The following is a 12759-nucleotide window of genomic DNA, read 5'->3' as shown; positions in this document are numbered from 1 at the left end:
GGATCTGATCTTTGATAGTGACTCTCGGCCGCAACAAGATAGTTAGTGCAATTTGAGGCAGCAACTTTTGGTGCTAGAAATGAGTAGTAGCAGTAGTTCCACCCCGGAGCAACCACCGAAAAAAAAAGCAAAATATTATTATTATTATTATTATTATCATTATTAACTTACCTAAAAAGAAAAAAAATTTAAATTTTCAGGGGCGGAGAGTCACGCGCGGTCTGGATTCATTGCCGAAACTAAGTCGCCACACGTCTCAGACCGCGATTACTGAATTTGTGAGCTTTTGTGATTACGAGCCGTAGATTTGTAGTTATTGCGTAGGTTACTTTGCTTCTGTTCTTCTTAGACAGTCATCATAGTCAGTTATCAGCTATCAGCTATCTTGTGCTGATAGAGCCAATAAACTGCGTGAGTCATGTCAAAACTATTTTAAATTGCAACATTGCCTATTGTGCAAATTATTTTGTCACCGGTACAGTGTGGCACAGTGTGGCACAGTATAACATAATATTATTAGTGCGGTGATCTTTTAGGACTCAACAACCGCCGCCTGACGTGAGGCGACATATGTTAGTGCACTGCCACTTGCGGCTAGAGCAATGTTAAGCGTGGCTGTGCAAATGTGAGCTGGTTCTTATGGACCCGCTTTCTAGGGCTAGGGCTTTTATTGCCACGGTCCATGTCCGCCCCTTGAATCTCGTCGGCACGCTGTCGCAAGCCTCTTTCTTACCTTCCTTGGCCACACAACTTACTTCCCTGGCTAGAAGAACTCCACCAACTAACTATACTAACAAGTCCATCCGCCACGCAGCCACCCTCTCAGTCATCGCATTCTCGACCTCGTTCTCTTCAATCATGAGTTCAGCACCCGGTCAGCTGCACTCTTCAAACGTTGTTGGCGTTCATTATCGTGTGGGTAAGAAGATAGGCGAGGGCTCCTTCGGCGTCATTTTCGAGGGCACAAACCTCCTCAACAACAGACAAGTCGCTATAAAATTCGTATGTTACTATTTATCATTTTGTTTTGTGTTTTGACTGCAGTGGTATATGTTATAGCATCTGGCTAATGCGATGCTGTCGTGCCATACTGACTGCCAGTCCACTCGTTGTGGCACTTTGCTAATATATCTCCAGGAACCACGCAAAAGCGACGCCCCACAACTACGCGATGAGTACCGGACATACAAAATCCTCGTCGGCTGTGTCGGCATCCCCAATGTCTACTATTTCGGACAGGAGGGTCTCCACAACATCCTCGTCATCGATCTTCTCGGCCCCAGTTTGGAAGACCTGTTTGATTGGTGCGGCCGCCGGTTCAGCATAAAGACCGTCGTCATGGTCGCCAAGCAGATGATCACACGGGTCCAGACCATCCACGAGAAAAACCTCATCTACCGAGACATCAAGCCCGACAACTTCCTTATCGGCCGCCCCGGGACCAAGAACGCGAACCTCATCTACGTCGTCGACTTCGGCATGGCAAAGCAGTACCGCGACCCGAAAACAAAGCAGCACATCCCATACCGCGAGCGCAAGAGCCTGAGCGGCACCGCTCGGTATATGAGCATCAACACACATCTCGGCCGCGAGCAGTCCCGGCGAGACGATCTCGAGGCCCTAGGCCACGTGTTCATGTACTTCCTCCGCGGCGGTTTGCCGTGGCAGGGTTTGAAGGCCGCAACGAACAAGCAGAAGTACGAAAAAATCGGCGAGAAGAAGCAGACTACTCAGATCAAAGACCTGTGCGAGGGCTTTCCGGAGCAGTTTGAAAAGTACTTGACTTACGTCCGTAACCTTGGGTTCGAGGATACTCCAGACTACGATTACTTGCGTGACTTGTTCACCCAGGCGCTCCGGTCGGTCAACGAGGTTGAAGATGGCGAGTACGACTGGATGAAGCTTAACGGAGGCAAGGGCTGGGATGTCGGCAGCAAGCACTCGAACTCACATAACTTGCATTACTCCAACCCGAACTACCTCTCGTCCAACGACCCACGACTGGTCAACACACCTCGACATTCCCAGGCCCAGCTCACTGCTGCGCGCCTCAATCAGGCCCAGCCACCACCACCTTCGCCCGTTGTCGTCCGGCACGGCTCCAAAAATAGACGAGGACCGCAGTCGCCCCAGCAGCAACCATCCCAGCAACAGGTCTCGCATTCCAACGGCCAGCGAGTCGAGAAGAAGGGTTTCTGGGAAAAGTTCGGTGTCTTTTGCTGTGGCTAATTACAGTTCTTCCATTCTATTTAGATTTAGATTCATTGACATCTTGTCAAGGGCTAGAACGAAGATCCAAAATTGCAATCCTGCGATCGAGTGTTTTCACGCGCTTACGCATGGGAATTCATATTTATATACATATAATGTAATGGCATTCTGGATTGTGTGGATGAAAGAGCATTGTTTTACTCTCACATTGTAGTTTTATCTAGAAGTTTTTGTTGAGATCGCGGTGAGCTCGATGTTTTTTGAATTCATTCAGTATGATTGCTGTTGTTGTTGTTGCACAATGGAGGCGCATATATCTTTTGTTTTTGCGTGGTTTTGTTCGCTTGGAATGGTTCACACGTACTGTTTATTGTTTGTTATTATTTAATCTATCATTATAATATTTAACTCTTCGCGCTTGAGCGATTGACGTGGGAAGTCGTTCAACGTAGTAGTGGTAGATGCGGTATTTGTTGTTGTTTACCTGGCTTTGCTTTTTTTTTGCTCGATTTGGTTTTCATGAATATATATGTAATGCTTGAAGCTTTTCATTTCTAGTGGTTTTTTTTTTCGTTGTGCTTAAGACTTTATGGATGATAGGTTTTCAACTTAGCCTTTGTCCCATGCTTGCTTAACACCAAAGTGATTCCAATTTAAAGTACAAGCATTAAAAAAAAATCCAACACCGTATATGATGCTACCCATTCAAATGCCCATCATCATTTAATACCAATAATAATGTATATATATATAAAACTACATCCCCCTCATCGCCATAGCGGCATTATTCTCACTCCACTCTCTCCACACTTGTTCTTCTCTCTGTTTCCGAGTCCGTTCGACTTCTTCAATCCCACCCGACTTCTTCAGCTTGCCCTCTCCGACAAACTCTTCTAGCTCCCGCTCAAATTCGTCGACTCTGTTCTCGTTCACTCTCTGTCGCAACTTTTCCGCCCGTTCGATTGCTTCGACGCGGGATTCATGATTCGGATTCAACGCTCGGACATCCCTTAAAACTGCATCCTTCCCACTCAACGCATCCCCAACACCGCCGTTGCCACCCAGTCCCACAACCACGGCGGCCGCGCCTCTACTCCGCGGATTCTTCATCTGTTCCTCAACCACCTGTCTTACCAGCTCGAATGTTTCAACCGCAGACTCCAAGTCCTCAGACAAATCGGCAACTAAATCCTCTTGATGCGTAAAGAATTGCTGTTCTTCGACGACATTGTCCAGTTCTTTCTCCAATATGCGTTTCCAGATTGGCTTTTCGTTCTTGATATACGAGTCCACTGTCGAAAGTTTGGCCCGAACCGACGTGATGTCTTTGGCAACCGCATCGAGTTCCCGCGGGAGCGGACGTACGCCCCTGGATGCGACGTCTTTCCTCAATGCCTCGATCACATCTTGCAGATCGTCCACGCGGGTAAGCAAACCATCCGTCGAAGTCGACAAGTGCTCGCTGTACTTCTGAACCTGAACATTCCCCTCGACAACGATACTCGTCTGCGCGGTCCCGCTCATGCCCGCGACTTTCTCCCGTACATCGCTGAGCGAAGTATCCACATCTTTTGTCAACGCAGCATGAATTTGCCGGAGCGCGGCCACATCTTTGCGGAGCGACGCGAGTTCGGAAAGTGTCTCGTGATCGACAACTGGTTTCGGCTGCTTTTGCGGAGTCGGAGATCCCTGCCGCGTGACGGGTTGAGACAGTGATTTCTCCAGATCCTTGACGACCTGTTCGAGTTGTGCGGCCGAACTCTGCTGCACGTCGAGTACTTTTGCAATGGCATCCGCCTGTTGTGCGAGTGAGGATTGCATCTCCGCAAATTGCTTCATTATATTCGCCACCCCATCCTCAATAGCTTTCCTCCCTTCGTCAACTTGCTCAATATTCAAACTAACTACCGACCCAGCGGAAATGTCGCAGATCGTAGATTCTTCGAGTTCGTACCTCACTCCAGCCTCTTTGTCTTGGATGTACAAGTCCGGGAAGTTTTCCGCGCCAGGTGAGTACGAGAACCGTTCGACGAACAACAGACGGATTGCTGCAATTGAAATGTCGGATTTGTCCAGCACGGCCTTTTTGACTTGCCGGCCAAGTTGAATGAAAATTGGCAAAGTCGCTGCCTCTTGCTTCTCCTTTTCGACCGCCGACTCGGGGAGTATGTCTTGCGTATTTGGTGCCGGCTCAACAGCTTTAGCGCTCAACTCAGGTTTCTCGATTTCCTCAATACCCCCTTCCTCTTGCTCAGCAGGTGAACTTAACCGCAATTTGCTCCCAACAAATCCGTCATGTACCGAATTAATCGAATTCCCCCGCGACCGAGTCCGCACCTCCGCACTCCCTGCCACAGCCCCGAGTTTTGCAAACTGATATGCCGAGAATCGTCTAGACGCGCGCCGTTCAAGCGCCTCCCCCCGTTGTAAAGCTGCGAGGGGGTCTTTGGTTGGGTGCGTCACGTATGGATGCTGCCGCGATTCTGACTCGTTGATCTGGATGCGCGGACGCTCGCGCGTATAGGTCGAGGGCATGGGGACTTGTGGAGTCCGCTGATATTGCTGTTTTGAGGGAGCGTCGAACGAGACACTGTGGGGTGGAGGTGAGGGGCTTTGTCCGGATGGATATTGATCTGTAAGCTGGTATCGATCTCTCCCCGCCATTACCGTTGCTGAGCGCGACAGAACAGCATACTCGCTCTTCGAAGGTGACGGCGGAGTCGCGGTAGTCGTACTCCGGCGGACAGGCGAGCGTTCTTTAGTTGGTCCGTACACCTGCTGCACAGCGACAGGAGGTTTAGCTGTTGATGATGTCGCTTTTGCCGCCATCATGCGACGTAGCAAGCCCTGCTTGTCGCGGAGACCTTGTAGGAGCTTCACAATTATTTCACGGATCGCAGGGAGATAGATGTCCAGTCCGGCTTGTGACCGTTCGCGGGACAGCGTTTCTTCCAGTATGACTCTCAAGTCACCCGGAACGTCGCCTAGGTCGCTGTAGATGCATTAGTCCTTGTCCTGTTCCAAGCACTCGCAATTCAATGCCCACCTGACATCGATCCCAATATTCTGAAACGCCCGACTCGTGGTATTAAATTCATTCCCTAAGCTAACGTATACATCCGACACATCTTTGTCTGACCGATCACCCTCCGCCCATTGCGTAAGACACTCAAGTAACTGTTTCGTTGCAACAAGCAATTTAGTGACGCAGGATTCAATCGTGTTAACCTTTTCTGTCGTTAGCGCTCCACAGTGTCACAGCACAGCAGGTTAAACCGCAAATTGCGCAATGCATAATAAACTCACGGAAACTTGTCGTTTGAAGACGTTACTCCGCTGTGAGCCGCCTGCATCGGTTACTGCGGTCGCGCGGTTGAGTGGATTGCCTGACACTGATGTAGGCCCCGATGAATTTGCTCGCGACGGTGAGTGTGTCGACATTATTATTTTTCCTTGTGACATATATGTGATGATGCCGACCCTGTAGATGCGGACGAATTGAATGAATTAAGTATGGTCGTGAAATGCGACCTCTGTTGGGCCGTGCCTGGAACAAAGAGCGTCACTAAACGTCGTTCGATAATACTGCACTGCTGCTACATGGCTTGGATAGACCTACCTTCAATATCAAACCACAAATTGAATCAACGGCTGAATAACTCAACGGTCTTTCTTGTGCACAAATGAATTGTTGGACTCTGGGAATGGTGCGTTGTATTTTTAGTGTCAAAAAACTCGGTTTGTATTCAGGGGAAGCAGCACACGTCGTCGAGCGGCCCTGACAATGAGCCCTGAAGTCCGCCACAAATATATCATTTCCTTGTACAGTTGCAAAGAAAACTGCGCGACGATCGTTAACTAAAATAGCAATTAATTTATACTTTATAAATTATGTCAAGTAAATCCGATATATTATATAAATACAAGTAGCCATAGCGCCCATAAAACCAAAACCCCTTGCACCAAATATATGTTACACTTTATTTTACTTCGTATCTGACTGCGGTCCCGGATTCGCAGACGTCAACACCTTAACTTCGTGATCCAACTTATCAGCCTGCTTCTTAGTTTCAATTAATAAATTAATAGCCTGCTGCAACGCCTCATACCGCTCACACACTTTAGCTGTCGGCATTGCCAGTTTGGGCGCAATACCGAGTTCTGCGAGTATTGACGCAACTTTGGTTTGTACGGTCGGTTTCAGTGTGCTGATTTTTGTAGAGCGGAGATATACGCCTTGGACTAATTTATCGTGGTACGAAATACCGTAGTGATTTTCTGCAGAAGTTAGCATTCATACTGAGACAATACTCAAGATGAACTATAGTACCTTCACCTGGAGGAACCCTCTTGACGACTTTCTTAGCTGTAGCGCTCTGCGCCAACTCTGCCTTCGATACAGCCGGAGCGGCCTGCACTGATGGTCTACCGGCCAGTTGTGTCTGCTTCGTACCATGCACTCCGTTTTGCACGCCGGCAACTTGACCCTGCTGGGCCTGCACTACGGCCTGCGTATGGGCCCCGGAATTCGGAGTCCCAGGTACTGCTCTTGCCACTGGCCCGCCTTGGGCCGGAGGTTCCGGCACCCCTTTCCGCCGTCTGTTCTTATCTGACGCTAAAATATTACCGGCCAACTGCGACAATCCCTGCGGCGATTGGTACTGTGCGAAAGAATTCGCCGTCTGAGGGGATTCGAGCAGGCGAAGCAATTCCTCGCGATCCTGGACTAGCTTCTTTGACGACTCCTGCAGTCGACGATATTCCAATATCAACCGTTCTTCTTCTGCTATTTCTGCTGGCGATCTACTTAAAAGTCGTTCCAAGTACTGTTTCCGCATAATCTCCTTATCCTTGTTGAAATTCATGGCGTTGTAGAGCTCGAGATCCCGCGGTGTCCAATCGACGCCAGACGCATCTCTTCTTAGCTCCATTATCTTCCGGCAGCAAAAATAATACCGTTCCTTGAGATCTTCGAGTGTCCGAATCGATCGCGGCTCGTCCTCTTCGGGCTCGTAGTCATATCTGTCTTGGATAACGAGCCATCGAAGGTCGTATTCCCGACATAGGTCAAAGAGGTATTCTGTTTCTCGAGGTGTCCAAGCCGTGTCTGTATTAATTAGCATCGTCAAGAACAATGGGTATAATAGAATTCATACCGGCTAAACCTTTGTCGTATTCTTCTTTCGAGAATGTCGGCACATCGACCTGCTTGTCAAACTTTGCGAATGGGTACTCATCTACAACCTGTCAACATTATTCAGCACAATCACGGTATATGACTTACCATTTGTAGGAGTCCCTCGCACCCAATGGTGTAACTCCAAATCATCTTTCCGGGCTTGATTCTTGAACTTCGTCCATACCCTGCACTTGTTCAGCCAACGGTCCCCTCCTCTTGATTCACGCTCCCCCACATAGATCGTAATATATCATCATCGATGAAAACTCACCATGGCGACGGTTTTTGCATCCAATTAGGTTTCTCCTTGAATTTATTCTGCATGACAGTCACTGCATGCGTGTTCTCCCCCAACAAATTATGAAGCTCCCTATGAATCCCATCTACCAATGTCAGTCCCATCAATCCTACATCAAAGCACCTTGACGATTGATCAAAAAACAGTGTGTTAAATCAGAGAAAAGGTACATACCAAGTTTCTTGCCATCAGTTTTAATCCGTTTCGCAGGCGGCGGCCGGCCGGCGGAAGGAACTTGACTAGGCAGATCAAGCATATCTCTAATATCCGCAGACGACATCTTTCCTATATATATTCACTAATTATTGTTTCTAATGCCTTGTCGGTCGTATTAAAATTCAAATGCTATGATTACTCTGTTTGGCGTCCTGCTGAGAATTTTCGCTTCCCAAAACGGAATTCGTGGGCTAGGGTGTTCTTCTAAGGTTTCCGTGCCAACTTTGATGTTTGTTTACTTTGAGAATAATGACGATTTCGGATCACTCGTGTTCAGAACATTCCCATAATCGCATAGCAACGACTAATTTCATAGATAATAACTATAGTACCAATAGTCAAGAAAATATTCATGATGTCTCTCGCATCCCTCAAATCAGGTATCGAAACTCTCGATATAGCGACCAGCAGTGGCAGCAGCGGCTCCACCAGTCTTGACTCACCCATGAGTACGGCATCGCGCAACATTCCGCAATTTGCCTTCGATTTTGATAAATTGCGACGTAATATGGATGCATTTCAAGCAAGATTTGACGCGTTTATCGCGGAAGATCGCAAGCGGATTTTAGAGGATCGGAATGAGTTCGAAAAAGAGATTACGGAAGCGAAAGGTACGTTGCGATGGTGATGCCGGGGAGGAGAAACGCGGAGGATGGGAATATAATGGAGGCTAACAGGATGCGGGCAGAGCAGGAACAGAAGATGAGCAATCAAATCGAGCACTACAAAGAAAAGGAAGCCGAGCTTGCTCATGGTAAGTTCAACACTGGTGGACATTTATAATGTTCTCAATGCATCTAACATTGCGAGCTAGAATCCGCCCGCGAACGGCAAGAAGTACAAGAAACCGAATCATCAATTGCAGACTTCACTCGGAAAAAACAAGACCTGACGATCCTACGTGACGCCGTCGTCGCACAAATCCTTGAAACTCAATCAATCCTCGACAAAAAACGCGCCGAACGGTCCCAGGACCGCGCCAAGTTCCTTGCACAGTCGTCACTCAACGCACCTGAGCTCGCCTTTTGGGAGAAAAATTTAGGGTTACGGATTGAAGGATTTGACGACGATCAATTGAAAATTGTATTTACTCTTATTAGTGAGAGTGCGTGGAGTCGCGAGTATTATGTCGTTATGGACTTGAGTGATCCTGATTATGAAGTCCTGCGATGTGAGCCGCAATTGGAGAAGGGTGTTTTGGACGGGATGCTGACCCGGCTGAATGAGTCGAGGGATTTTGGCCGGTTTTTAAAAGATGTTCGAAATGCATTCAAGGAGAGTGGCTTATAACCCGCATAGCAACAACGAGGTGTACGATATGAGCAAGTCGCTAATTATTTGTTTGATCTATAGTACATGTATAATATACAATTACCTTAATCCTCCATAACCTCATTTACACTAAAATCTTCCTCCTCCAATCTATCAATCTTATCCAACTGCTCATTAATATAGGTCACATCATCCTCTACTTGTGCACCGCCTACACTCGCAGAAATCAAACAGAGCTTTGCAATACTAAGTTGCAGCCGTTTATTCGAAAGTGTGTCTTCCATCTTCTCTGCCACATTGGCTAACTTCATCCCCGTGCTAATAAAATCGCCTGTCTGAATGTCGTGAATCCAGGCAACACGGTCGTACTTCCCGTCGCTCAGAAATCGTTCGAGATATTCCCTATACGCCGGAAACGCGACGAAAAGTTCGGAAGTGTATCCCGCGTCAATATAATATTGATACAGTGTTTGCGCAAACTCGTACCCGTAAGTATCAAAATAATACTTCGTTCTCATTGCCAAATTCTCCTGCGCAACCCGACTCGCCTCGTCAGAAATTTTATCCAGCTGCACTTTTTCCTCCCGACACATCTCCGCTAGCGTACGGAAATCTCGGTGCCGTTCGCCTAACTGAAAGGCCTTCTCCGCGCATCCAAACGCCAACAGGGGCTTCAACCATCCCGGTCGCTGCTCAGCGTACGCGCGCTTAAGATTTTCCGCCTGTTCCCTCCGACTCTCCGTCGCCTCACAGAACGATATGCGTTCTTCATATGCTCGACAAAGTGATTCCGCAAGGCCGACTAGTTGATCACATAGGTCACGGAGATTAATAGCAATTTCTTCGTCAGCGTTGTCACTTACTTCCCACAATGACGTGCAGACGGTCTTTGTGACTTCGAATTGCTTGCTCAGCGAGTTCAAGACGTCGAAGGTAGACGTCCATGGCTCCGTAATACCCCATGCGTGCGAAAGTTTGAATACGGGCTCCTTGTAGAGCGAGCGTATGACATCTGCAGACGACGAAAGCACCGTGAGAAGGAAATCATTTGCTTCGCGGACGTGTTGGAGCATTATATTTCTGTGCCCCGACGCCGTTCGTGCGCGGACGAGACTTTTGTTAGAAAAAGCGGTGATGAAATCACCAATTTTGGACACATCGTCTCGAAAGAATGAGTCCACGGAGCCGGAACCTTGTGTCATGTCGGAAATGACTTCAACGAGCATACCACTTCGAGACACCGATGCTGCTGACGCGAACCATAGTCCATAAATATTCTTCGCTGCTTCGCATTTCTCAAGTTTGAAGAGTACTTGGTACCTGATTTCTGCTGACAAGGAAGGAAAAATCAGACTCAGATGCTCAGCCAATCGTCCGAGGGCTTGACATCTCAGCCTGAGACACGTCATCGTTTCGTCGACTTGAATATACAAAGACGCTGTGTCGTTAGGTTAGCACATGGTATCAATGAGTATCGACGTCCGCAGAACTTACTTCCGTTAAAAATTTCATCGCTAACAACACCGATCGCTGTCTCGATGTCATTAATGTCATAACCGACCTCTTTGACCTTTCCAAAATCCAACGGATTTTCATCAATAAAGCCATAATACACCGCCTGCTCCAATTTACTCGTAATAACATCCGCACTAGACCGCACAACACTTCCGCCACTCTCATCTTCAAACCTTTCGATCCTAATTACACCTGCGCCGCGCGCAACAACAACGATTCCCGCATGCCGTGTAACCTGACCATTAATCTGGCTCATATCCTCTGTTCCAGCTGACATTAGCTCGATTTCAGGTTTAAACCGAATCACGTCTTCCCATTTAAACGGCGTTGACAAGTTCTGGTCAGATTTTGGTTTAAGAACCGTATCGAGCAGGACTACCGCATTCGAAAGAACGATGAAGGCAGTGTATCCCGGGCTGGGGAGTAATAATCTCGGCGGCCTAGTCGAGTGCATTGTATAACAGGTTATTCTGTGTGCGGACATGATTCTAAAATCCACTGGATCAAAATACGCAGTAAACAAGACGTAATAAATTTTCTCCTCGTCATCTTCATCATACGTGAACGAGGATAGAAGTAATCCCATTGTGTCGTCGTCAGGGAGCATTTCGATGTCGTGAACGCGAAACGTCGTCTCGGCCTGTGGGTATACGCCCGCTATTGACGTGACTAATTGTTCCCGCAAATCCATTTCAAACACAAGACGGTAATCGCCGGTGCGGGAACAATGCCAGATAGTGACCGCGCCTCGAGTATTCGCAGTGGCAACCATCCTCTCGCCTCGTCCGAGTAATTTTCCTGGTTTCATGGCGACGACGTCGCGACGTGTGGATCCCATCCTGACAAAGCCAACAATATTACTCCACAACCCGGTCCCGGCACCCCTCATAGCTGTACACGCAACGCCCGGCCTCCCCGCACCATCGTGCAATGCCACTAACACGAATCGTCCGCTGCTTGTCGCGAGAATAACACCTGCGGGTTCGATATTTTGGAGATACTCGAGCGTTTCGGATTGATATAGCGGGATCGTCGTCTCCATGCCCTTTTTACGGTGCAACAAACCTTCGGCTAATGCACCGCCTACGGCATCCCAGTATGTCAACTGCCCTGTCGTTGGATTGACCAGCACTAAACCGGGCTCGGTGCTGCCTGCGCAAGGTGAGACGAGTACGCCTAACGGTTGTGCTCCTGAGGCGTTCGAAATTGGGAACGAGATTGCCGTCGGAAGATGGTCTGGGGACGAGTACTTCCAGACATATGCGGAGGTCGGTGTTAATAGCAGCGCGCTCTCGGTGGCAGAATCAATGAAACCCGTAAACGATCCGTCTGTCTCATCAGCCCTGATCCTCCCAACAAAACTACGAAAGAGAAGGAGTAAGTCTCACCATTTTTGGATCTCAGTATATTGGGTACCGCAGGTAACTTCAACGCGCAGTATTGCGCATTCTTGGTATATTCCATGGCACTATCTCTCGTCCGGTTCTGCTCCTGTTGCATCGTCCCATGACTGACGGGAACGATAGCAGTGCTAGAGCTGTCTGGGAATCTAAGGAGACCGGATGTTTGTCTGCTTCGTCTCGCTTGCAGGCTTACCGAGCGCCGTTGAGCCATGTCGATTGCTTGGTGTGTCCGCATGGATACTGAATCGATAAAAGCGCAGGAACGAGTTATTGTTTTTCTTCTCGGACTTTGGCAGAATGCGAACAGACTGCGCTAAACTTAATAAGGCAATATGATTATAGGATTGTACATAGTAAGGGTTAGTGCTCGCGGCCCGGATAATTTTTGGTGCGGCTTTCGAACGCGGATTTCAGTAGCTACCACAATGGGCCACTAGATAGTCAACAAAAGACACGAAAACCAACCCCGGGAATGTTGTAGCATAAGTAGTTGACTAGAATGCGGACAGACGAAATCATTTTGGGTACCAGCCTACCAGGTAGATACTTTATCGCAACTCTGGCTCGAACGACCAACCCTGCCATAAAAGTCATAGGAAGCGACCGCACATCGTGGCTAATGTTTGATCGTTGGGAATTAAATCGCCGACGACCAGTCCGACATT

General features: G+C 48.2%; 5 protein-coding genes across 5 annotated transcripts; 2 read left to right on the top strand and 3 right to left on the bottom strand.

Moving 5' to 3' along the window:
• Positions 1-858: 858 nt before the first annotated feature.
• V1513DRAFT_381969 (kinase-like domain-containing protein) lies at positions 859-2229 on the top strand (the record flags this gene model as incomplete). The annotated part of the gene is made up of 2 exons (XM_066895087.1): positions 859-1002; positions 1138-2229. 2 exons carry the CDS (start codon positions 859-861, stop codon positions 2227-2229), a joined length of 1236 nt encoding a protein of 411 aa, XP_066752445.1.
• A 518-nt stretch (positions 2230-2747) lies between these two features.
• Positions 2748-5969, bottom strand: V1513DRAFT_448318 (actin interacting protein 3-domain-containing protein). Its single transcript, XM_066898514.1, has 3 exons — positions 5518-5969; positions 5258-5439; positions 2748-5203 (listed from the first exon to the last, which is right to left on the bottom strand). The coding sequence occupies exons 1-3, from the start codon at positions 5671-5673 to the stop codon at positions 2968-2970; spliced, it is 2574 nt and encodes an 857-aa protein (XP_066752444.1). The 5' UTR covers positions 5674-5969; the 3' UTR covers positions 2748-2967.
• Positions 5970-6063: 94 nt separating this feature from the next.
• Positions 6064-8122, bottom strand: V1513DRAFT_448310 (uncharacterized protein). The gene is made up of 6 exons (XM_066898513.1): positions 7863-8122; positions 7662-7773; positions 7496-7575; positions 7368-7448; positions 6542-7318; positions 6064-6489 (listed from the first exon to the last, which is right to left on the bottom strand). The coding sequence occupies exons 1-6, from the start codon at positions 7966-7968 to the stop codon at positions 6197-6199; spliced, it is 1449 nt and encodes a 482-aa protein (XP_066752443.1). The 5' UTR covers positions 7969-8122; the 3' UTR covers positions 6064-6196.
• Positions 8123-8148: 26 nt separating this feature from the next.
• V1513DRAFT_448306 (chromosome segregation protein Spc25-domain-containing protein) lies at positions 8149-9294 on the top strand. Its single transcript, XM_066898512.1, has 3 exons — positions 8149-8515; positions 8593-8658; positions 8719-9294. The coding sequence occupies exons 1-3, from the start codon at positions 8257-8259 to the stop codon at positions 9192-9194; spliced, it is 801 nt and encodes a 266-aa protein (XP_066752442.1). The 5' UTR covers positions 8149-8256; the 3' UTR covers positions 9195-9294.
• On the bottom strand, positions 9217-12447 carry V1513DRAFT_448301 (Nup133 N terminal like-domain-containing protein). The gene is made up of 3 exons (XM_066898511.1): positions 12080-12447; positions 10671-12020; positions 9217-10614 (listed from the first exon to the last, which is right to left on the bottom strand). The coding sequence occupies exons 1-3, from the start codon at positions 12327-12329 to the stop codon at positions 9281-9283; spliced, it is 2934 nt and encodes a 977-aa protein (XP_066752441.1). The 5' UTR covers positions 12330-12447; the 3' UTR covers positions 9217-9280.
• Positions 12448-12759: the final 312 nt, after the last annotated feature.

Source organism: Lipomyces chichibuensis, assembly GCF_038497645.1.
Source record: "Lipomyces chichibuensis strain CBS 12929 unplaced genomic scaffold V1513scaffold_26, whole genome shotgun sequence".
NCBI classification, from domain to species: domain Eukaryota; kingdom Fungi; phylum Ascomycota; class Lipomycetes; order Lipomycetales; family Lipomycetaceae; genus Lipomyces; species Lipomyces chichibuensis.
The sequence above is the reverse complement of the archived record's forward strand: the minus strand, read 5'-3'. Positions and strand labels throughout refer to the sequence as shown.